The 24,650-nt window shown below is 36.1% G+C and overlaps 2 protein-coding genes and 1 long non-coding RNA gene across 4 annotated transcripts; 2 read left to right on the top strand and 1 right to left on the bottom strand.

The window, feature by feature from the left end:
• Positions 1-434: 434 nt before the first annotated feature.
• Positions 435-4,767, top strand: LOC141591426 (receptor-like protein kinase HERK 1). The gene is made up of 2 exons (XM_074411741.1): positions 435-1,046; positions 1,791-4,767. The coding sequence occupies exon 2, from the start codon at positions 1,825-1,827 to the stop codon at positions 4,297-4,299; it is 2,475 nt and encodes an 824-aa protein (XP_074267842.1). The 5' UTR covers positions 435-1,046; positions 1,791-1,824; the 3' UTR covers positions 4,300-4,767.
• A 1,441-nt stretch (positions 4,768-6,208) lies between these two features.
• Positions 6,209-19,475, top strand: LOC141591425 (uncharacterized). 2 transcript variants are annotated; one of them, XR_012520848.1, is made up of 7 exons: positions 6,209-6,297; positions 9,821-10,008; positions 10,315-10,373; positions 12,319-12,466; positions 16,287-16,365; positions 18,729-18,820; positions 19,240-19,475. It is a non-coding gene; the product is annotated as an uncharacterized LOC141591425 (long non-coding RNA). The 2 variants fall into 2 exon arrangements; XR_012520849.1 differs by lacking the exon at positions 19,240-19,475 and having other exon boundaries at positions 9,821-9,984; positions 18,729-18,827.
• LOC141591424 (uncharacterized) lies at positions 11,611-13,248 on the bottom strand. The gene is made up of 3 exons (XM_074411740.1): positions 12,744-13,248; positions 12,245-12,409; positions 11,611-11,889 (listed from the first exon to the last, which is right to left on the bottom strand). Exons 1-3 carry the CDS (start codon positions 13,128-13,130, stop codon positions 11,707-11,709), a joined length of 735 nt encoding a protein of 244 aa, XP_074267841.1. The 5' UTR covers positions 13,131-13,248; the 3' UTR covers positions 11,611-11,706.
• Positions 19,476-24,650: the final 5,175 nt, after the last annotated feature.

Genomic DNA, 24,650 nt, shown 5'->3' with positions numbered 1-24,650 from the left:
AATAATTTAAAACGTCAAAATCAATCAAGTCCGCATATTAAGCCACTAACCTCCTTAAATTTAAGTTATGATTTGATCAAATCCGTAATTACAGATGACAAGCACGTGGTAGTTGCACTAGCACATGGCTAATTACTGATTAGTAGGTTTATTGGGCCGGTCTTCCACTACCTTTTCCCAAAGTTGACTTTTTACTTTATAACCTTCCACATTTTTACCGCCTTTTTCCCCCCTTTCCTTTAATTTCAACACGGTAAAAAAAAAAACTTTTTTACATCACTATATAAGAATCTCAATCATACACCACACTTTTCCCCCACTTTCCATTACAAACACCGTGGCCAGCAACGGAGTCAGGATTTGAGAAATTTTAGTACAGACGAACTATTTAAGTACAAACTAATAGAAAATCCCAAATTTTTTTCAATAATATCAATTACAATTTTAATCTTTTCCATTGTATAGCCGGGTCAAACGTCCCAGCTAACTCCGTATACTCACTGTTATCGACATTGAACACCAGACAAGAAAGAACATAAATATCACTTTTTTCTCTACTTTACTACAAAAAGGATAATAAAATCAGTGACAGTTACATACCTAATAATTTTAGCCCAAGTTGCATATTGCTGTCTCAAAAAAATCAGTAAAATTGTTTTCTCAAATTTTCTGGGTATTTTTTCTTTCATATTTGGCTGCGCAAATAGCTGGATTTTGTTCAAATTATTGAATCAAAATCAAGCTGTTAACTACTTCCCAACAGCTATTACCTTTTTTGTCTTTTCATTACACAATTTCTTTTGGTTTTCATTATTTCTTGTATTTCTTGATAGAATTAATAATAATAATCACTATCTGGGGTTGTCATCAACTTTTGCCCTTTTTTCTTCTTAATTACGCGTTTCTAGGTTGATTAAACTGTTTAATTTTTTTAGTTTTGATTCATAGTTTTTAGGGAGCTTAAAAGGGTTTCTTCTGATTTGGGTATTTTCAGCTTATTTTGATCTTAATATTCTCTTTTTCCTGCAGCATATATGATCTGAAAGGTACACTTTTTTTGCTATTTTAGTTGGTAATTTATAGATGTTAATTATTTATGTTAATCTTGTAGTTATTAGTAAAGTAAAGATCTAATCTTTATCAATGATTTTGTAACTTGATCTGCTTTGAGATTTGTTGCCTAGTTAGTCTTGCTTGAGACGGTCTTCAACTTTAAATGGACAATATAGCATGGAAGGAGGTCACCTTTAGCTCTTAAGACGGTCTCAAATGAGATTTTATGTCGATAATATTTGTTTTGAAAGTTGTAGTCTTTCCTACTATGATTCAGCTAATATGGCATGGAAGGAGACCGTCTTGAGCTTAAGACGGTCTCGAATGAGATTTTGTTTCTACAGTTTGTTTTGAAAGTTGTAGTCTTTCCTACTATGATTCAGCTAATACGGTCTTAAATGAGATTTTGTGTCTAAAATTTGTTTTGAAAGTTCTAGTCTTTCCTACTATGATTTAGCTAATATAACACAGAAGGAGACCGTCTTGAGCTTAAGACGGTCTTAAATGAGATTTGTTGTCAACAATTTGTTTTGAAAGTTGTAGTCTTCGTACTATGATTGAGCTTAAATTGTTGAATCTTGTTGACTTTTATGCTGAAATTAGAAAATGAAAGCATATCTGTGTTTTAAAAAGCGATTTTTGTGGGTTGAGATCTACTGTATGTTAGATTTGTACTTGGGAACTTTCCTTTTTGATGGGGACTAAGGATATTAAAACCCTAGATTTTTGGTCTGCAGGAATTTTGTGGACTGTGCTAAAACAGGAAGAATCATGGGCTATAGAGATTGTTTCTTCATGATGGTCCTTGTACTATCTTTAACATGCCTCATGGAGGAGGTGTGTGGCGATTTCCTGATAGACTGTGGATCACCTAGCAATGTGACTGTCGGTAAACGTGTTTTCCTGGCTGATAGCTATGCCTCGAAATATCTTTCCACTCCTCAAAACATATTAGGCAATTCTTCGGGAAATAACGACTTGGAGCTTTATCGGACTGTGAGAGTTTTTAATGGAGATTCGAGCTACAAGTTCCCGATTAGTCAGACAGGGAGATACTTTATCCGTCTTTATTTCTTCCCTTTTGCTGTTGGGGCTAATGACTTGAGCACCGCGAGTTTCAGTGTCTCTGCTCAACAATTTTCACTCCTCAGTGATTTTACTCCTTCAGGATCGGCTCTCATGAAGGAGTTCTCCATCAATGTGACTTCCAAAGACCTTGTTATCAACTTTCATCCTGCCCCGAAGTCCGTGGCTTTCCTGAATGCCCTAGAAGTTGTATTAGTCCCTGATACTCTGATCCAAGATGATGCCGCATTAGTTAACCCACTGGGAAGCTTCAAGGGCCTCATATCACGGGGTCTAGAAACGGTTTTCCGGGTGAATATGGGGGGCCCTACTGTTGATTACAACAATGACACGCTTTGGCGAACTTGGGTTCCCGATGAGAACTTCTTAGATAATAAGAATTCTGCAGTAAAGGTGAGTAATATTGGAGCTGTTAAGTATGCTAATTTTGCAACGAGTGACGATGCACCCCTCACTGTCTATGGCACGTGTAGAAGGATAAACATTCAGAACAACCCGACTGCTAATCTCAATGTCACATGGGACTTTAAAATCGATCCTGGATTCCAATACTTTATTCGGTTTCATTACTGTGACATAGTGAGTGCTAGTTTGAATGAACTCTACTTCAATGTGTTTGTTAATTCTGCTCTAGTTTCTCCTGCCACTGACCTTTCTACCATAACGGGTAAATTGGCTACTCCTATCTATAATGATTATGTCACAATGTTAGCGACTAGTAACAAGCTAAGCGTAGGCATTGGCACCGTTATTGTTAATGGGAACCAACCCGATGGTATTTTGAATGGCCTGGAGATTATGAAGATGAGCAATGATAAGAACAGCTTAGCTGGGGCTGCTGCTAATTCATCCGGGTCGAGTTCCAAGAGTCGTATAGGTATAATAGTTGGGGCAATTGTTGGTGGAGTCTCGTTGATTGTTCTGGCTTTCATTCTCTTCCTGTTTTGTTCAAGGAGGAAACAAAAGCTTTCTCAAGGCCATTCTAAAACCTGGATTCCTCTATCCCTCACAGGAGGGACTTTCCACACAACGGGAAGCAAGTACTCGAATGGGACTGTTACCAGCGTGGCTTCCAACTTGGGATACCGCATTCCTTTTGCGGCCGTTCAAGAGGCCACTAACAATTTTGATGAAAGTTGGGTTATTGGAATTGGTGGCTTTGGAAAGGTTTACAAGGGCGAATTAGGGGATGGCACTAAAGTTGCTGTTAAGAGAGGCAACCCTCAATCTCAGCAAGGTCTTGCCGAGTTCCTTACTGAGATAGAAATGCTCTCACAATTCCGTCACAGGCATTTAGTTTCCTTGATTGGGTATTGTGATGAAAAGAATGAGATGATATTGATCTACGAGTACATGGAGAATGGAACCTTAAAGAGCCATCTTTATGGTTCAGGACTTCCTAGTCTGAGCTGGAAGCAAAGGCTAGAGGTATGCATTGGATCTGCCCGTGGGCTTCATTATCTGCACACTGGTTATGCAAAAGCGGTTATTCATCGTGATGTTAAATCTGCTAATATTTTGCTTGATGAGAACCTAATGGCCAAAGTTGCTGACTTTGGGCTGTCAAAGACGGGACCTGAGCTTGATCAGACTCATGTTAGTACTGCAGTAAAGGGCAGCTTTGGATATCTTGATCCAGAGTACTTCAGAAGACAGCAGCTGACTGAGAAATCGGATGTTTACTCATTTGGAGTGGTCTTGTTTGAAGTTCTTTGCGCGAGGCCTGTTATTGACCCAACTCTACCTAGGGAAATGGTCAATTTAGCTGAATGGGCTTTGAAGTGGCAGAAGAAAGGGCAGTTGGACCAAATTATTGACCCGGCTCTACAAGGCAATGTAAAGGCAGAGTCACTAAGGAAGTTTGCAGAAACCGCAGAAAAATGCTTGGCTGACTACGGTGTTGACCGGCCTCCCATGGGAGATGTCTTGTGGAATCTGGAGTATGCTCTTCAACTTCAAGAGGCGACTATCCCGGATGATCCGGAAGAACACAGCACTAACTTTATTGGTGATATCTCTCCTCAAGTTAGCAATTTCACTACAAATGATGCCAGTGTTTCTTCTGTCATGCAGTATGAAACAACAACAAATGTCGACGATCTTTCAGGTGTTTCAATGAGCAAGGTTTTCTCACAACTGGTGAAATCTGAGGGCCGGTGATTTCTATACGAGTTAATAAAACTTCGGAGATATGGTATTTTTCTTGCTTTCTAACTCCGACTATTCCCCATGGGACACAGCATGGTGTCTGTCACGCACGACTATCTTGTGAAAAAAGTTAAGATTTTTTTGGACTAAAATGAAGTGTCGTAGTGTCAAGCCGTGTCGTGTCAAGCCATGTCCGAAGGTCGGAGTTTCTCGACAAGCAACAAACATCATTATTTGTTATCTTTAGTTTGAGGTTCGAGGGCACTCACAAGAGCAAGAAGGGTGTTCTTTCTACCAGAGTCAGTGATTTTGTGTTGGTACAAGTATTGTACATTTCATTAGATGTTCATTTTAGGCTTTGGTAATTCCATCGAGTTTTGGAAAAATTCGAGTTTAATTACTTCCCTTTTTTTGTACAAAAGATGTGTACTCTTGGATTTGTTTATTTCTGCAATTTAACTATATCTTGGCTTTTCATCAGGAAAATGGATGTCATGTCATTATTTACTTGCTGCATTTGTATGTCATTCCTGGTATTTAGGTCCTACTCCCAGTTTATCAGTGACTGTCGTTTGGTGCGACGATAGAAAAGGCGAGTACATTATGATAAACAGTGATCGTAAAATTTTACCAAAACATTAGAATCTACTCCTAACTGCAATGTTAGTCAATTACGTACTTGTATAGTTGTATTCGTTGAGTCTTGAACTTGCGACGCTGATGCAGGGTGGTGGTTATTGATGAACTCATATGTAGGTCCCCAGTGCCGAGCCCACCAAAATGGGGTACCATAAGCCCCTAAGGGACGTTGTTTGAACTTTGAAGAGTTGCATAATTGTGACCATCAATAGGCACAAGTTCTAGATTTTTGCATGCATCACAGTTGACGGCAGGGCTTTCGACTCGAACGGAAGTGTATGTCGGATCATACTGTCAAAGGTCAAACAAGACTCATTTTTTGGAAAAAAAAAAAAGATTATACATGATCACAAATGTCGTCGTGGAACGTTATGGCAGTGAGTAGCCTATACAAGAAGTTGTATTGGTTGTATAGAAAAGAATTTGAGCTTTATAATGAATTATTTGAACATAGACTTATAAATGATGAGCTTTATTTGAAAGAATTTGAGTTCCATTATAAAAATATTGTTTTTAAAAAATTATAATGAAACTTAAGAATAATATATAGAGTAAATTATCAATAACTCCCTTTTAAAATACACTTTTTAAAATTTACTCCCTTTTAAAAAAAAGTTTAAAAATTACACCCAGAATAATGCAAAAATTTAAAAATTACTCCCAAACCCCTATTTTTACATTTTTATGACAAAATTGCCCCTAAGTTTTTATTCTCATATAACAAATATGATGATGGATTTTGGGTGGAGGATTGTGGTAGTTTACCGTGGAGTCCTTGGGTGGTAGATAGGTGGGTAGAGTTGTAATGGAGGTCGATAAACATATGAAAAATAAAAAAATGAAGGGCATTTTAGTCATAAAAATGCAAAAATATAGGTTAGGGAGCAATTTTTAAATTTTTGCAATATTTTGGGTGTAATTTTTAAACTTTTTTTTAAAAGGGAGTAAGTTTTAAAAAGTGTATTTTAAAAGGGAGTTTTTGATAATTTCTCTAATATATATAAACTCAATTAGATTTAATTTTGACATCAAAAAATTTAAATAAATAAAAAACTATAAAAGCTCGAAAAAAAATACTCGGTTAGATTTGATATTGTCGTACAATACTTTTTTACAACATGTTGTATAGTAGTATTTGTGACGTTTATGGCCTATAAGGCGATAGTTGACCGGTTTACACTTAAAAGTTAGGAAAGTTAAAACGGATATGATCGCCCAAATTAAAACCATCTGTTTAGTTTAAAACCGCATCATATAAAGGGCTGCAAATTCCCGCGAATCCGCGTTTTGGGCAAATCTTCCAACTCCGCCTATCTCCTCATTGTCTTGGATACCTTAGCTCATCCTTCTCCGCTTAATCTCCGCATTTCGGTATTTTCTTCGTCTCTTTCAACCTAATTTAATTAAACTTAACTTAATTTTATTTCATATAATTCTATAATTGTGAAATTTGGCTGTTTTATTTTTGTTGTGAGTAGATTAATATCATTTCTATTGATTTTCTGACACAATTTTTGGCAATTCGGACTGGTTTTTCGACTTTATGTGTTCGATTGTAGTCGCGGTTTGTTAGTTGTTAGTTTAATTGATTGATTGATTGATTGATCGATCGAGTATTCGTTAGGTAGTGTCATGAAACCTAAATTTGCACCGGTGAAGTGTAGTAAGAGATTGTTCGTCGAGTTTTTGTTTTCGTCTTTTTGAAGATGATTTAATGAGAAGGCATATGATTTGTATTACAAAGGTGTGTGAATTGCACTTTTTTCTTTGCTTAATGTGTTCTTAGCTAGTACTGCGAGTCTGCGACTGATTGATGACTACATGCTTTCGTAGAACCACTCATGTTATTTAAACGATCAGTATGAGAAGTCGTCTTCGTGTGGGTGGGATTGTTTCATACACGCATAAAATTGAGTGAGAAGTATTATGTTTCAATCAATGTATGAGACGGCGTCACAGAAGATGTGTTGATTGAGTGCTTGTTGAAATGGATTACTATTGTGAAATGTTGGCATTGAGCTTTAAGAAGGGGTAAAATAGAATCTCTTTCGGTGAATTGTGTGCTATGCATCTTTCCTCTTTGAATTTTTGACGACTATATGTCAGCTAGCTAATCGGGTAAACTCATGTAGAATTGTAGAGTAGTAGTCAATGAGTTGGGTTTGAATCCGGTTAGCAACAAAACTGCCTTTGTAGCTCCCTCTACGCCGAAAGAAAAAAAAATTAAGGTTATGGGGGAGTTCTTAATCATGGCTGGCAACTCAAATGCGAATATGGTTTTCCTATAGTCAAGGGAATCAGAATTTGTTCTGTAGCCGTTCTTGAAGAGTTCAAGACGCCAGATGTTTTAGAGATGTCTTTTGAGGCGTCTGTCTCTCTTAAATTTGAGAAACTGGTGTTTTGAATTACGTTGATATATGTGAGGAAAGTACGGTTGCCAGTGAAAGGATTATACTGGACCGCTAGGTAGGCTAGGTTTGATTAACATGACTTACTTGGTCTCTCTAGTTAAGTTAAGGTTTGAATCCAGTTTGCATCAAAACTGCTGTTATAGCACACTTTAGACCAAAAAATATCAAGGTTCAGAATGTATTGTGCAGCCATTCTGGAAGAGTTTAAGACGGCAGATGTTTTAGAGGCGTCTGTCTCTCTAGTTAAGTGAGATGAAAAATGGTATTTTGAATTACATTTTTGTCCATCAAAAAAGTAAAATTGCTGCTGAAACGATTCTACTGGACAGCTAACTAGGATAGGTGTGTTTAACATGACAGACTCAGTGGTCTCTCAGAGGTGCAATTATGTGATGAATTAGTGTGTCATCAACTCATAGCCGAGTAACATTGTTTAGGTTTAACAAAATCAGGTAATGTACAATATTAGAAGTGATACAGTCTGACACGGCACAATCAGGCACAACACTGACACACCCGAGGTGGAGAGGCTGAGATCTTCAGATTGAGTTCAATGGCATCAATTAAGAGCAAGAAGCAAAAGGGGATGAAGAATTTAGAGGATAAAAAGTATGGGGAAGGGTGAAAAACCTTTTGAAGTCAATAAAAAAATTTACATTGGATTTTAGTTGTCTGTGCAGGATCAAGTCATAAAGTAGTGATGAGGGATTGTTTAGTTCGTTTTGACTTTTCTTAATAGTTTTTCCTTCACTATAACACTCCTTTCAATCAATTTCTTTTTTTTTTCGTAAACATGACTGAATAGAAGCATCTATATAATTTATATAAGACGAGCTGTGTCCATGTCTACATAATTCAAAACACTTGTTTCACTGAGTTTGCATGTCGCTTAATTCTATAGTGTATCGGACACTCTCAGCACGTGTTGAGTTCGAGTATGAGTAACATAGTTTCTAACTCACTTAGAAAGACTGTCGAAATTTTGTTTCTGCTATGATTCTTAGCTGCCAGACCTATGATCATTAATGCAGATATTAGTGAAGTGATACAATCAGCAGTAGGATTGAAATTTAGGCTTCATCTTTCTGGTCATATGGCGCTAAATTTTGATTCATTGGAGATTGGAGAGGCATACTAGGCCTTGCACACCTGATTGTGAATTTAGGGATTTATTACATGACAACTTGTTGGCTGCTACAGTTGTTTGGTCACCAAAAATAGGAGGGAAAGGAAAGGGAGGGGGAATGGAGGATGGTTGTTTGGATACAATTTCCCTCCAAATCTTTCCTGTGGTGGAGAGAATTTGATTTGCCTTGGAGGAGGGACAATGATCCCTCCAAATCCCTCCCCCTCCATTTCCCCTCTAACCCAAATGTTATCCAAACAAAGGGTTTTGTATCCTCCCTCCCCCTCCCCCTCCCCTTCCTTTCCCTCCAAAACCTTTCATCCAAACAAGCCCTTAGTGATTTGGCAACGGTTGAGCCTTGATGTATGGCTTCTAGGACTATATTTATCGTCCCAGCCCAAAACCCTTCTTGATTTATTATTCGATTTCATGCTTATCAATATTTTTGTTTCAACAATTGTTTTGCCAGCATTATGCTGGATAAATGTACTCTTTGGTGTTTATATTGAGGCTTAATTAAATATTGAACAAGTACATGTCTATATGTCTATTGCTTTTATTAAACTCCAAACAGTATGGTGTATCTAAATTTCTAGTCTTCCCCTCCTAACCAATCACAGTATTTTTGGTGAGTATTCCACACAAATCAATCCAGAAAACTAGAGAACATTTTTCCTTGGTGCAATCGAAGGTCTTCAAATTCTTTCTAGCGAATAATCTTTGTGATTTCCAGCTTATTATTTCGTCAGTAGGATGTCTTGGTCGTATTTACTGGCTGACTACTTGTATCAATTGTTGTAGTAGTTAAATGAGCATTCCACTTTTTCTTTGCATTTATAACTTTCGTGGAAAGGGGAAGGATTCACATGATGGAGTTGAGGACCCACTTATGACACTAGACTTGGTACTGTGATTATATGAGCGCTCTATCGCTGTAGCCTTTATCTCTTTCTGATCCACCTGCACATATTAAAATCCCTTGCCTAGTTGATAGTTCGCCTTTTGGTTCTAATGATTGTACTGTGTAAGCTGAGAAATGTGAGCATCTTTGTGGAGGAATATTTCATTATGCCGAGGTGCTCCCAAACTCAACTTCTCCAAGTTGTGACAGTTTGTTTAAAATTGATGCTGGACCTGAATATGAGATCACAAACATGGAGTAAACTGATGCTTAATGCCTGAACGGTACTAGAGTTGATTAGGAGAAAGGAACGATAGGTCTTGCATGTTCTTGAATTTTCATTTCTAGTGTATTGTTCTTGTATTTCCAATGCTTGTTTTCGATGATGAAAAGCGGGGAATAAGCTATAGATGATATACTATTATGGCATAACGCTTCTGAGATTTTCGTTTACAGGAAATGAAAGCAGGGGATGAGACTCGTAGCCTCCAGTTACCGCCCAAGGCAAAAACATTGCTTGCAACTCTACTACCATGTTTCCCAACAGCAACTTGTTAGGGAAACTGAGAGGAAGCTGCTAGCCTGCTAATGGCAAAAATCTTTGCCGAAAGTTGTGCATGGTAATCCCTATGTGACCTTTAAAGGTATTAGTTTAAAATCATGTCTAAACGTGCAATTCCACTAATGACTATGGTAGTTTATTTGTAACAAGTTTCTTCCTTTTCTTTTGCTGGCTAGTTTGTAGTGCCATTCATGTGCCATCTGAGATTCTGAGCTTCTTTACTTATTTTATTTTCCAAGTGGGTAGAAAGCACCTGGAAGTATGATGGCAAAATATAGCAGTTACTGATTTTGTGCATGATATTTGTTAAATATTCTATATGTACCTAGGTATGATGATTTGTCATGTTTTAACAATTTATACCTTTTCGGCTTTTCCCATTGTGTAGGGGTCATCAGTCATGTAGGTTGCGGCTCAGTGTCGATCTTGTCTGGGAGCATTTTATCGGTCAGTCACGCCTTGTTGCCTTTCTTCTGCTTATTTTTCTTACCCCCTTCTATTCATCTTATTTTAATAGTTTATATTTCAGCTGAATATCTATCATTGGCATAAATGCATAGACCTTGTTTTTTTATTATTATTCAGATTAAATTAATATTGTACTTTCATCAAATAGTTGAATCTTGTGGGTCTGATTAATGCAACCTTATCAATATTAGAAGCGTTTGTTTACGAATGACTCATAATGATAATTGAGTCAAGAATTGTCACGATCGACTACCATTTTTGCTTATTCCATCATCTTTTCCTCCCTCGGGAATCAAAGGGTACAGTTCTCATATTGTACCATCCCCATTTTTTTCAATTAGCCTCATTTGCTGCCATATAATGTGAGGGAAATTTGAAAAGTGGGGATAAATAGGAAAATGGAGGGAGTATAAAATTTCGGAATGGATTTAAATTGATAGATTGAAACCTGCATGACTATCATGCATGTCGGACACGACAAGGGACCTTGAAACTGGATATCTTGTGAATGTAAATCCAAGATTTTATGAACTTTTATCTCTTTACCATCTCAGACCGATTGCCATCTTCCAGGACTATGTGCTTTTCTGGTCAAGGTTGCATGATAGCATTTGATTGTAAAATTTAGGTATTAGGCCTACACATGTTTGATGTATCTGGACAAACTAAATTTATCTTCCAATTTGGGCTAACAATTCTGTCAAAGACAGTGTAGGGTTTGTCTAGTTTGTAACTTCCACGATCGGCTGACAAAGGAAAAGTAGGTTGCCAAAAAATAAAGTATTTTTCCGTTGTTTGGGCGGTTGGGCCATGGTATAATTTAATTGTCGCTATGAGTTTCAATGATAAAGTTCTTTTTTTTTTTGGTGACTATGATAAAGTTCATATTAACTTAATCAGTAGACAAGACATGCTGAAGCAATCTGATGATTAGTGTAAAAGTATTAAAATAAGTGAAGCTATTGCGGCTTTTGCTAGAGCCGAGTGCTGTTTTTTCTATGAACAAAAGAAAAAAAAGGAAAATGAAGCAATCACTTGAGTAACTTCTAAATTGACTTTGGCACGCGAAATGATTTTTACCTGCATTACTACCTGCATGAATTCTTCATGCAAACTAGTTCACACACTATTCTGAAATCTGAATGCATACGATTTCAATAATTCAATAACCAAGTTAACAAATTCACCCTCTAGCTCTATTTACATGATCTTGCCCTATGACTCTTTTAGTAAACAGAACATAATTTGAATTCGAAGTAACCTGAGCTATAATCCTTTTTTTTCTTCTTGGATACTCAAGTATTATGACTAATTATGGAACTAAACTGGATGAGATGGACTCAAGGAGATGAACCCAATCTTCTCCGTCTTCTTCTCCTGCCAGTTGAGTCCATTCTATATCTGGAGAATAATCCGACTTTTCAAGTTCATCATTCCTTGCAAATCGGCCTCTAACTCTTGATCTGCTATCAGCCAATGTCTTTCTGCAAACGTACTGACACCAAGCATAGGAAGTATATTATTGTGTTAGTTGAATATATCCTTTGAATGGTATAACGAATATGCGGGACCAAAAAATGAAATGGTGTAATCAAATTGCAATTGCAATATTTATTAATATGGAGCATATATGGGATTCTTAAAGTGTGATGTCCTATGTTACCTCAACTCTTATTACCCCGCTTACTGGTGTTTGACATGTGTCACTCGGACATGATATGACACTTCAACACATCATATAAGCCAAAAACATAGATTTTCCATAAATATAGTGGAGTTCGACAATTGGACAGGCACCTGTATCGGATTTCTAAACGAGTTTGAGTAAAATGATGCAAATCTAGACTGACCTGAATTTTTTTGTTGAAATTCCTTTGGCTTCTTTTGTTGCGATACCTTTCAATTCTCTCTCTTTTTTCCTCAGGACTGTATCGACATGGCTTTGTCATACCTTCAATAATGCTAGTGGTTTCGTTTGCCAGCGGACTTCCCCCATGACGTAGAATATTAACACCCTGTCATCAGAAGATCGACCATGTCAGTCAGGTCTATGCAGATAAATCTTTCAACAGGTAATAGTCTGAATCTTCTACCATTTTGAAGGTTCTACTATTTTCATAAAAGAACCCCCCCCCCCCCCGTTTCTAAGGGACACTATTTTATTCAGTGACTTGCCTAATCGCCCTGTGTGACTATCTGATTGAGCAGAAAATATTTGACTGCTAACGTCTTTTAACATTTTAAGGAGCACAAAAGTTGTCGTATAACTAAATTAGGAATTTATAAGTATTTGAGTTCGTCATGCAAACATCTCTTACAAGTTACAAGAGTCGCTACACAAAGAGTTACCTGTTCTAGATCACCTGTACTAGACACTCTTCTTACTGAGCCCAAATCCAGGTTAGAAAGGCTAGGAGGCTTTGAAAAGGGTGTGTGAAGTCCATTTTTAAGGAGTGAGTGACTGCTTAAGCTTCTCTGAAATGAAGTTCTAGTAGAATGAGGTGGATGACTACTAGTACAGCTTAGAGGAGAACTTGGTGAGCCTAAATAACTATTGCCAGTGCATCCGCTTCCTGTGCTCGTGCTCCCATTCACATTCTCTAGCATCACTGTCTCATGAACGGAGTCGAATTCACATGTAAAAGACTCTGTGAATAGAGGTGATAAATTAGAAGGATCAAACTGGCCATAGAAGCGAGAGGTCTGGTCGTAGGCATTATAATTATGATTGTACATGGTGTGTGTGAGTGTGGTAAAATTGACAATTGAAATGAGTTTAGTGTGAAAATTGATTGCTCTTTGCAAGTTTATATATATGAGAACTTTGTTAGGACTTTTCTTCCAAACAAAGTTGACTCATTTCCTACATAAGTACTCTAGTACTCTACTAGTACGTTGCCTGTGTCCACCTAGAACTCTACTAGTGCTCCCATTTTCCCCCGCTCCACCAAGAAAAGTGCATTGGAGTACTGCTGGTCAATTTTTTTTCCTATTTAAGATTTTTTTATTATTCACAACCGAGTATGGCTATAGATACAAGAAGGCGACCGAGTGAGTCTAGTTCATTAATTTAAAAGGATCTAACTTAAAATCAGTTGAGAATAGAAGTCATTCCTTCATACATAGATTAACACTTTTTTATCAGTGTTTATTTCATGCAACATTTTTAGGGTTTTAACTGTTTAAGCTCTTTTTATTTCCCACTCCCATGTGTGATATGCTTAAAAAAACAATATGAACAAATCAAACAACTCATAGAGTTGCAGATAATTGGCCTAATTTCAATTCATCACCACGAGGCGACATTGAGGCTAACAACAACACAGCTATGATTTTTGATATCATTTTAAATACATGAAATTGAATTTAGATTAAACGACTTACACCCACATGGGAGAGATATTGTACTTGGTAAGTTTAAAATAGGTTAATTTAAAAATGATTGTTCTCTTTTATCATCAATGTGAATTAATTACATCTTATACTTATATGAGCTACTCTCTTCACAAAGGAAATTTTATATTAACATAATGTGAGATATTCATACACTCTCAAATCACTCAAAAGTAAGAGAACTTATCATCCATCAATCAACTTCATGATTATTATTACTATGACTCTATGAGATATGAGAATTTTTGATTTTCTTTCTTGTTTTTCTTATATGATCACATCATTGCTACATGCACCTCGACTGAAGGTGTAGCCGTGTAGTGACTTATCTTTTTTAAGCTCACAATTATTTACGACTTTGAATGGAGAGTAGACTAGTACGAGTAGATTCCAGTATACCACACATGAGGTCAGGGTTGCAAGCAAAGAAGAAAAGAAAGTGTCGATTAGAAAGTGCCGATTAGAATTGAACACGTTTTAGTGAAAAAACGAAAGTTGATTCTGATCGATATGACTGTTAGACAGACTTCAACTGATTATTTACATGTTTGTTCTTTTCTAAGGAGTACTATAATCACATGTAAGTAGTTGAGATAGAGGGAGTAATATTATCTTGGTGCCTTAGAGACGTGTAAGGGTAAGGAATAAGGATAGTCTAATATGCGTAGTTTCACCTAGCATTAAAAATATAGAAGTTTTCTGATAGCCATAATGAAAATTGCGTCAATAAGTGTTTAATACTCGTACTACTATTTCATAATATAAGGTCAATTAGTTTAGTGAAACACTTTGGTTCAAACCATGTGTTTAGAGATGAAAAATGAGTCAGTGGGTTATATGTTTTGAAGAACTTGTGACGATGCTAGACATTGCTAGTACTTTAATTTCTAAAATCAGAATTCCATGTTTTGGGTGATTGGTATCAGTATACCAGTCTAACTCTATATCTCTTACGGATGAACACCTGATGGTTTACTTAGTTGAGTTGGGTAAATACAGTGAAACTGAAATTTTATCATATCCAAACTGGGAAAATTATGTTTAGATGTAATTCGAAATATCAGCATGCTATTGCAGGAAGTCTAAATATAGTGCTTACGAATGTCAGCAACTCGATTGACGGTCACTTATTAGCCATTAGCGATAGAATCCTTCCCTAGGGTTAAACACTTAAACGCTTATCCTTTTAGTTGAGATACTTCCGTCATTAACTTTAAATTGAAGTTCAGACAACGAAAGATACCAAATTGGGTAGTAGACTACTAGACTAGTTACTGAATGCTAACAAAATGGCGGAAACTAAAGATTTTTATGGGCAGAATAGTGAGTTATTCGGTCTAATAGTGACTAGTAAATCTTTAATATCACCATTCCTTTTCCTACTTCGTTCTTTATGAGTAATAGAGTCAAAAGTGAACGTGAAGTTGGAAGGCTTGCATGGCCCCAGGATGCACTTAAGCAAGCAATAGTAAAAAGATGAGAAGGCCCATCCATTTGATTTGATTCTCGTCACTCATAGAGTCAAGTTACGGCTTGGTGCCCTCTTTCAAAAAAAAAATCATAGGATATTATATTGGTTTGCTCCTCCCATGTGATTGCTATACACTACTGCTACACTTGTTTTTCTATTGCCAATTTTCCAAAGCCGTCTCATACAAAAGTTAACAAAAAAATTGTTAGCAATATTTTGAAAAAGACCCTTTATACAGTAAAGTCATTCCATTGTTTTTTCACTTAACTTTGTATTTTTTTTTTTTTTTGGTGTAGTGGCTAAAGAGAGCCACGAGGTGATTTTAATGTTGGCAGGATTTAACCCAGGTCATGAGCAGTTGAGCACCACATTTACACTTTCTAGTCTGCAGAGCGGTTTTGTTAGCTAGGCCTGGTTCAGGTTCGATTGGAGTCTGGATGGTACAATACGATTGAATGGTTGCTGTCAATGTGATCTGATTTCAGCCTTGCCTGTGGGAGGCTACATTGGGAGTTTGGGACCATGATAATATTACTGGCCTTTATTATTGGAAAGTGGGCAGGACGGGGCCGCGATGGCATATAAGGAAGAGGGTCCATCAAAGCCGGGTACCTAGTAAGTATAAGTACTACTGAACAGTACGTAATTTATGTAGAACTTAAGCTTTGGAGAATAATGAGAGTATACGTACTAGTTAATAACTTAAGAATTACAGTAGCACTTGTGACAACGTTTCATTCCATGGTTGGCAATTACTCATTTAGAAACAGTTGGAAACCAACATTCTCTTTCATATATCGTTGGCCAAGAAACAGGTCCCTATTTATTAGTAATTCCACTTTGCCACCAAACGAATTGTATTGCCTTGCTCTTGTATTGTCACTTTCATTGAAATTTTCTTCTAATTTCTTCAAATTTGATTTGTTTTGTCGTCCTAGCATTGAATCATTTACCTGAAAATATGATTTTGTTGCTTCATATCCCTACAGTACTTACGTTACTTCTTGTCAATGTTTTTCATGATGTAGGTAGATAGTGGATTCGGAAATGTGAATTCATCTTATACCCGAATACCCGATTACAAACATGGAATATTCAAGTGTTCAGGTAATAAAAACTCTTAACTCGTAATAGTCAATACCCAACCTTAGCCAACTACGCTTTCCGGGACATTACTCATCACCTTCACCTTAATCCATAGCAATGACAATGAGGTTTAAATTGGTTAAACCTGAAACTTTGAATATGTTGTGTCTCATATATAGAAAACTTTCTTCCCTGTTAAAGGATTCTTTAACTGTTTTGTCTATACTTCTATAAACAAAGGCTTGGTATCTTTACGTATCCTTATACCAAAAAGGTACTCCGTACTTCCTTATGAGCAATACACTTAACTACTTAAGGTGGGAGGTGGGCCAATTCTAAACTTTCTAGAATATAGTAATTTTCTTGCAATTCTTTACCGCCAACTTTGTATAGGATCGTCTTATAATATATGGCCGGTTCAAAGGAGAATAACTTAAACGAAAATACTTGTATCTTTATGAACTAAAACTTGTTTGTGCAGCCTATTACTCCGTTGCATTCTTAGAAATTGTCTCATTTCTCAAATATTTCGAAAAACTAGTAGATTCCAAATAGCAAGTACTTACAATGATAATGGATCTACTAAATTTTATTGGTCAATGGTCACCATTGTAAGATATTAGGTATGAAAATAAATAAAAAAATGTTGAAAAATTCGAGTATTAACGCCGGTGCTTGAGGTTCTTTTATTTACAAGGTCGTCATATACCATAATTTGTGTTATGTAATCAAAGACGTTTGAAAAGATTTGTGCTTTTGGTGGTCCACAAGCCTAATATTCCTCCAAACAGGGTCAACACACTGTGGAGTATCAATTGTTGGAGTGACCATGTGTTGCTCAAGTAACCTTCATCCCTAGGCATTGTTATGCAGGTTCCAACATCATGTTTGTACATAATATATTGGTGTACATGTAAGTGATGGAGGTATGTATTAGTGAGTAGTGACCTGTGAGTGTCGTTAGTGACATCAGCATGGCAAAATTCACATTTTATTTCAAATATATCCCCTGCAAATTCCCAGCAAATTTGAGGTTAGCTGTGGCTTAGTTTGAAAGGTGCAAGGTGCAGCTTAAGGCCGAGGCAACGAGGCGCAAGGCGCGCGCGTTTTGGACACGAGGCGTCTTATTTCTAATAATAAATCTGTATTTTCCAAATAACATTTTGGGTAACAATCCCTTTCCAAATAACATTTTGACCAACATCTAAAGGAGTAAAAGTTAAGATTAATGTAGAAAAGCAAAGCTAATAATATCTATGATGTGAGTCTTGTTAATTGCGCCTTATCTAGAAGGCGCACCTAAAATGAACGGAGGCGTTTTCGCTAGTGCCTCTTCAAAATTGCGCTCTAGGCACACTCAAGGCTCCCTTTTTAAACTAAGAGTAGCCGTATTTCCAGAGCAAAGAGTACTCTCTCTGCCACGGACTTTCTTCTGTGAAAAATCAAGGCCGTTTAATGCTACACTAAATCCCGTGGTTCCAGACTTCTTCTTCCAGCCATTTGGATAGTGGCATTATCACCCTCTTTGAAATAGGTTTTGGGTTAGCCATTTCTTTTGAGAAACTCTAAGGTAGGACGATAACATTCCTAAGTATTTTAAGAGTTTGCATGCTTACAAATCAGACGCGCTTGAAGTACTAGAAGTATTGAGTAAATTAGGCAGAGTGAGTGACACAAAACCAAATAAAACTAACTGTTTTGTGTTTTGGATTTATTCCAGCCTAAACAGTAATCTTGATATGCAAGATTCATTTGAGATATTCAATGAATGTTTCACTTTTGACTAATTATGCAAAGCTAATAGTACTGTAACGAGTGACTTGGTGTTGTATATCTTTTACCCTACCTTTGTTTCTCAACTTTCTTTGAACATTCCTGCTATTAACTGGCATTGTATATTCGTAGTATTATGCAAGTATATGCAAGTCGAGGTAGAAGAGAAAAGGGGGAGGCGGAGGGGTGGTATTTTCTACGGATTATTTCTTTTCGTATTCCAGTTAGTTTTAAAAGGTGAACGTCGTCTTACAAACAAGGACAGCTATGAGCTATCATGTTGCATGTTGGTTTCATGAGGGAGTCTCTTGGAAGAATTTGACGGACAATTATGCTAATATGCTACTTTCTCCATTCAAATGAATTTCATACACGTTTGTTGAATATATGTGAGGTATATTTTAACGTATGGAATTCATTTGAAAGGAGGGAGTACTAATTACCATAGACGCTACAATGACTTAGAGTATGCTATAAAGTTTATGTTTTTCTGGTTGTATGTTTTTTTTTTCTTGGTTGCATGTGTGATTACTTATACTCGATAGTTATCCCCGCCTTATGAGCCTTTTTTAAGGTCAAATCTTTCTTTCCTTCGCAATTTTTGCTTTCAGGTTTTAGAAGAACTGTGCGCAATGCGCTACTGCAAGTCTGTAACTACAGGAGGCTTAGTCAATCCGTGGAGTACAAAAAATGAGATCAAAAGGTAAACTTTCTCCTTTTTATATGAACCTCTATGATCATTTGGCCATAGACTATGGTCCTCAACCTTCGGCTAGAATTATGTGTGTGCGAGATGTTAGATTCGATTACTCATTTTCGAGTTTGTAGTGTTTAATACAGACTTACGAGTTGTTATGAATAATCTTGCAAAATAGTCCCTAATCCCTAGTACAAACTAGGTAGTCTCTTTTAAGACGGGCATATTCGTCTTAAGATCAAAACGGGTCAAATAACACTGCTCGAATGGATGAGACAAGCCTTTTGCCGGTCCTAGGCATTCTGTTTATGTCCCATTTATCCTATTTGTCCGGTTCAAAGTTTAAGACGGATAGTGTACCTAATCATTGTGTGATGACTGATGGCCAATCCCAAAAAACCTGATAAATTGTTGGGTAGTTTCAGATCTCAAACTGTTAATAGTCAGGCAAGTCAGACCTTCTGTAAGAGAACAATTTGGTTACATCCTCTCTATGTCAACGCACCTGAAAAAAGAGATGAAAATTTCAAATCTGCTGAATTTTGAAGCCTCTTGAATTGTTCTGTTGCTTTGACCTTTCTTTGCCTTTTTTTTTTTCCTCCATAATGTGACAAACTGATAACGACTGTGGTTTTGACTTGCAAAAGGCAATTTACTGGAGTATTCTTGTCATGTTGGTAAAAATGTCAGGGAATACTTGTGATTGTTATAACTTATAACAGAATTACACAAATACTTGTGACTATGATTTGTTTTTGTTTTGCCTTGTGTTAATGAAATCTATTTGGGCAATTTTGTTGGCGATGTTTTTTTTCAATTAAACTCACCAACTAAGTTAGCTGATTACCTCACTTATAATTAGGAGTATATGTTTAATTACACGGAAGATTTTTTTTGGTGCGAGGGCAAAATATATTGCTGATTAGATTCAAACCCAAGCCATAAGTACCTCCGCTAGTGGCAAGCTTAGTTAGTTGACATTTGTGATTAATATATTAAAGATAATAATGAGGTGGTTGAATTAAATTCAAGATGTGTTTGAATGTTTGTTGCTCGGAAATGAGTTTGTACTTGGTAAAATCGTATACTCGTAAAGATGAAAATAAGATCATTGATTTCTCAAAGTAAAAGTTGAAATGGATAGCTTTAAAGCCTTTAAAAGTGTGAAAATGTTGATGTAATTTGTGACAAAAGGCTAAGAAGTTAACTCTTGCCCAACCCATCCTTTAAGATAAGATAAGATGAGGATTAAAGTGTTGTAATCTAGAGTACAATTTTTTTTCTTTTATGCATTCGTTAGTTATTTCTAATCAATCTTTCTGTAATTCCTGCCACTTTTGTATTAGATGAATATGAACTGTCACAATCCACAATTCACAGCCCAGTAAGGTAAGTTTACCAAAACTTCTGTTACATTACCCACATTAGCTCTTGTTTGGTTACTTTTGTACTTCGTAGATGTCGTTGGGTCAATACGTGAAGTCTTAATCCAAAGTTTAGTTGTTAGGTAGGAGACTAGAAGGTTTCATGGTCAAGATTTTAATCCAATAATATCCGTCCAAACATAGTTTTCTTTGTAGTAGGATATGGAGTTAGAATTTTCTCCATTACCTCAAAAGTAATAGATAGTCAATTTCCTCTAATAGGTTTATTTAATGTTGAGACTGTTAGATCGTTTGGGGATAATATCTAGACTGTTGAGAGGTAATGGAGAGGAAAAGTAATGAAAATGATCCAAATTACTCAAAATCCCATAACTTTTTAGATGAACGACGTTTTACCGTGCTAAATCTTGTTAAGTCGTAAACATTGCGATTAAGGTAGTTTTATAAAAAAAGTAAACATATTACAAGAACTCAGAATGACCTCACCCTCAAGAATTTCTTGTTCTACTATTTAAACTTTGCAAGTATTGATGGTAAACTCTATACATCATGGTACATTAAATTACAAAATAAGCACACTAGGTAGGATCTAACTTCATATTAGGGTTGTTTTGATTCACTAATTTCAAAATTTTAATTGCTTATTGGTCATTATGGAGTATAATTTACAAGCAGTGACGGATATATGAGGGCTATTAGGAGGATTAAAATTTCTATGTGCTTAGTTAAAATGTTCAAACTTATTCCAAGTTTATCTCATCATATTACTCTTTTGCGCATGTTAAAAAAAATTCATTGTTAAATTCAAATCTTAGCTCTATCACTGTCTACGAGGCCTCTTGCACATGGAAATTAAGATTGACCCTAATCATTCATTAACTAGTCTTCCTTAAGGCGGAGTTATCATCCTAAGTTTAAGACGGATCGAATATCCCTGTTTTAAATGAAAATTTGTAATCATTAATAATGTGATTTGCATGCATATCAGACATAGGGAGCTACCCCCCAAATAAAAAAATACCAAAGTTATCTAGAATTTGTCGATAGGCATCTCAACCTTGAGAAGGCAGGGCACATAACATTACTCTCTGAGGCTCTGAGGCTCTGATGCTCTGATGCTCTGACAAAGAAAAAAGGTCTGGTATATATGACATGCATAGATGAAGGAAGTTAGTTGGGAGAATGGGAAAGAAAAAGTGAAGAATGAGATGAGAGCAGAAAACACATGGTCTGAAATCTGAATAATAAGAGTTGGAGTATACAGAGAGGTACATTACTTCATACTTTGAGTATTATTCAAGTACACGATTTAATCATCATTCATCACTCACTCACTTCACTGTCCCCACTGCACGTGACTTTAAAGCTATGGTGGGTCACCATGTGACTTGGTCAAGCTCAAGCTCATACTAACTCACCAAATAAACAGCAATTCTCCCTTGTGACGGTCACAATTTGCGACGGGCAAATGTGACCACTTTTTGATAAAATGTAACCACTCAAGTACTATTCATAAAATGGTACTTATAAAAAAATGGCCACATTGTCTCAAAAAGTGGTCACATTTGGCCCGTCGCAAATATGAATAGTGTTTGTGACGGAATAGTACCCGTCACAAATGAGAATTGGTGCCAAATAAATACTCCCAAAACCAATTGTTCCAATTTTCAAGTTTCAAACCAAATATAAATCGATAGCGCGTTAGTTTTGATACGGTAACGGTAACGTAGTCGTGGCAAAATTGATCTCATCAGAATGGCTTGACTTGAATTCGAATTAAGGATTTGATTCTAACACAAATACAGAATTGACCCGATGATATTCGAATTAACTTGAATGTTTATTATCGCATATTGATCGTTATTCGCAAACAACTTGATAACAGGCCATCCGATAATGATCCGATCTCTAGATGCCCCGACCCCACCCGACCTGAATTGACTGAACTCGAACACGACCCAATTAACCTGTTTGTTGGATTTACTAATACATTAAGGATTGTGGCCTTAGCTCGTAGGCGGGTAGCGAAAATGGGCACCATCTGAAAAGATAAAGAACGAATAGTGTTTGGGACTTCGAATGTCTAGTAGCATGTTATTGATTCTGGCCTTGTTAGGGTGCAAATATATGTCACAGATGATGTTGATTATGACCTTTGTTAGAGAGTGAATTCATGTTCTATCATCAATGATGTAAAGATGAAAGAACATCTTTATAAGTGTCTCTGAATGCTTATAGTACGAGGTCTTTTGAGAAAGAGCCCAAAAATAAATATGTGAGGGCTTAACCAAAAGTGAACAATATCATATTAGTATGAATTGTGGACACCAGCATAGCGGATGCCCAACAAAGGAGTATCTACGCTTTCACACAACCACCTTAGCTCGATCGAGATGCAAAAATGGAGACTGTTTAAAACAAAAGATGAGTAATTATATACTCCAGATTAGGACTAAACAAAATGATAAGTTTCAAAAATTATGAATCTCTTTACGAGAACCTAAAGGAGCATTCGTTATTGTACAATAAAATATGGAGTAATAGTAAAACATAATTTTGATGTAAACCATTTTATCCAATTCTAGTTGTCATGCCTTGTAAATGGTAGCTTTAGATACCAATGTAATAATCAAAAATGTTTTAATCTAGAGGTTAAAACGATATTGTGACATTAGGTTATGGTTTTAAATCAAAAATTATGAATCTGACTAAACAACGGGATAAGTTTCTAAATTTATGAACATGTTTACGATAACCTAAAGGAGCATTCTTTATAATATTAAAAACATGATTTTGATGTAAACCATTTTATCCAATTCTAGTTGCCATGCCTTGTAAATGGTAGCTTTAAATACCAATGTAATTATCAAAAAGTCTTAATTTAGTGATTAAAATTTAAAACGATATTATGACAATAGGTTATGGTTTTAAATCCACATCTCATTTGAAACTCCCGATCAACCCAGAAAATAGTAAGACTCTATGATTGAATTTTCCCCATGAAGAGAAAAATCTCGTCGTGAATAGAAGAAAAAAAATGTTTACTTCGCTTATCGATTTATTATAGTCTCCAAGAAATCAATTACTCATGGAGTCATGTATTTGTGTGAGTATATATATATTTAAGATTGGCTGACCAAATGAGTTTGGTGTAGTGGTTGTTCATCTCACCCTTATAATAAATTTTTAACCCGCCATTTATCACTTCGTGAGAACACCCTGTGATAAAAAGATTATGCACCATTATAAACTATGAATACCTTATAAAAAATTAGGTGTACTTTGTAGTCTATAATAGTGAATTGACACCTTTAAATAGAGGACTCAAATAATGTTTTTGGGACTTAAAATACCCTATACAATAATTAATAATACCGACATATTTAACCTCTAGATTGATCACAACAATCACCCAAACACATCACAATTAAGCCAATTAATTAGATTGAAATAAAAGAAACAAACAAGTGCACAAAAAAGGGACATTGAAAAGAGACGGCAAATAATGTGGAGCCCATGAATTCCTTGTAATAGGGAACATGCCCCTAATCACGTTACCCCTTTTCTCTTCCAAAGTCGATTTCTTATTCACAAGAATTTTGTTGTTTTTTGAAAAAAAAAAATCAAATATTTTCAAAAACGACGTCCACCTATTTTCATAACGGTCACTAACTTAGATTCAAACGGCTCACCTAATCTAACTCCCGTTATCTTCCCCACGTTAGTTAACCTTCATTTAATTCCTCTCTCCTAAACCCGGTAAATGGGTTAACTGGGTTAAGTTTGGATTGGGTTAATTTTAGATTTGTAAGAATTTGGGTCATATTGAATCGGGTCGTGTCATTTCAGATTCGAGTCATTTTCAATTCAACTATTTTCGAGTTATTTAGTGATAATAGACTTTGTGCAACAATAAACACTCGGATTGAGCCATATTTATTCGAATCAATTCGGATTACGGGTCAAACTATGGTCCTCAGTTCGAGTGTCGAGTTGGATAGGGGTCGGGTCAGTTTTGTCAGGTCTACTTCATCCCTTTGAATTTTCAGCGGGCTTCCTTAAACGACTATTCCCGTCTTAACTTTAAAAATGAGTCAAGTACTTCCTATATTTTCCATTTATCAATTTGATAGTTTTATTTTTAAGACAATATTCCTGTTTTAAACAAAAATTTGAGTTGAAGCTTTTACATTTTTCTTTTACCTTTACTCTTCTACTTCTCACTGTAAAAGATAGTATTTGGCAACGCTCAAATGTAAAATCATGCTAAAAGTAAAAAAAAAATGTAAAAAATTGATTAAGATGGCCAAAAAATATGTAAAAAGTTGACTGAGATATAGGGAGTAACACCAAAAACGGTTAACGGTATCTTATTAAGTTACTAAGAGATCACTTTTCCCATGCTCTTTTATATGTCTTCTGCAACTTTCTTGCCTTCTTATTATTAATTG

This window comes from Silene latifolia, chromosome 7 (assembly GCF_048544455.1).
Source record: "Silene latifolia isolate original U9 population chromosome 7, ASM4854445v1, whole genome shotgun sequence".
Classification (NCBI taxonomy): Eukaryota; Viridiplantae; Streptophyta; class Magnoliopsida; order Caryophyllales; family Caryophyllaceae; genus Silene; species Silene latifolia.
This window is presented reverse-complemented; position numbering and strand designations above follow the sequence as displayed.

Coding starts and splice junctions, on each gene's coding strand:
- LOC141591424 (XM_074411740.1), bottom strand. CDS start 13,130: ATGTACAATCATAATTATAATGCCTACGACCAGACCTCTCGCTTCTAT. Junction 12,410..12,743: donor GTACAGGTGATCTAGAACAG/GTAACTCTTTGT, acceptor TTCTGATGACAG/GGTGTTAATATTCTACGTCA. Junction 11,890..12,244: donor ATTTCAACAAAAAAATTCAG/GTCAGTCTAGAT, acceptor GCTTGGTGTCAG/TACGTTTGCAGAAAGACATT.
- LOC141591426 (XM_074411741.1), top strand. CDS start 1,825: ATGGGCTATAGAGATTGTTTCTTCATGATGGTCCTTGTACTATCTTTA.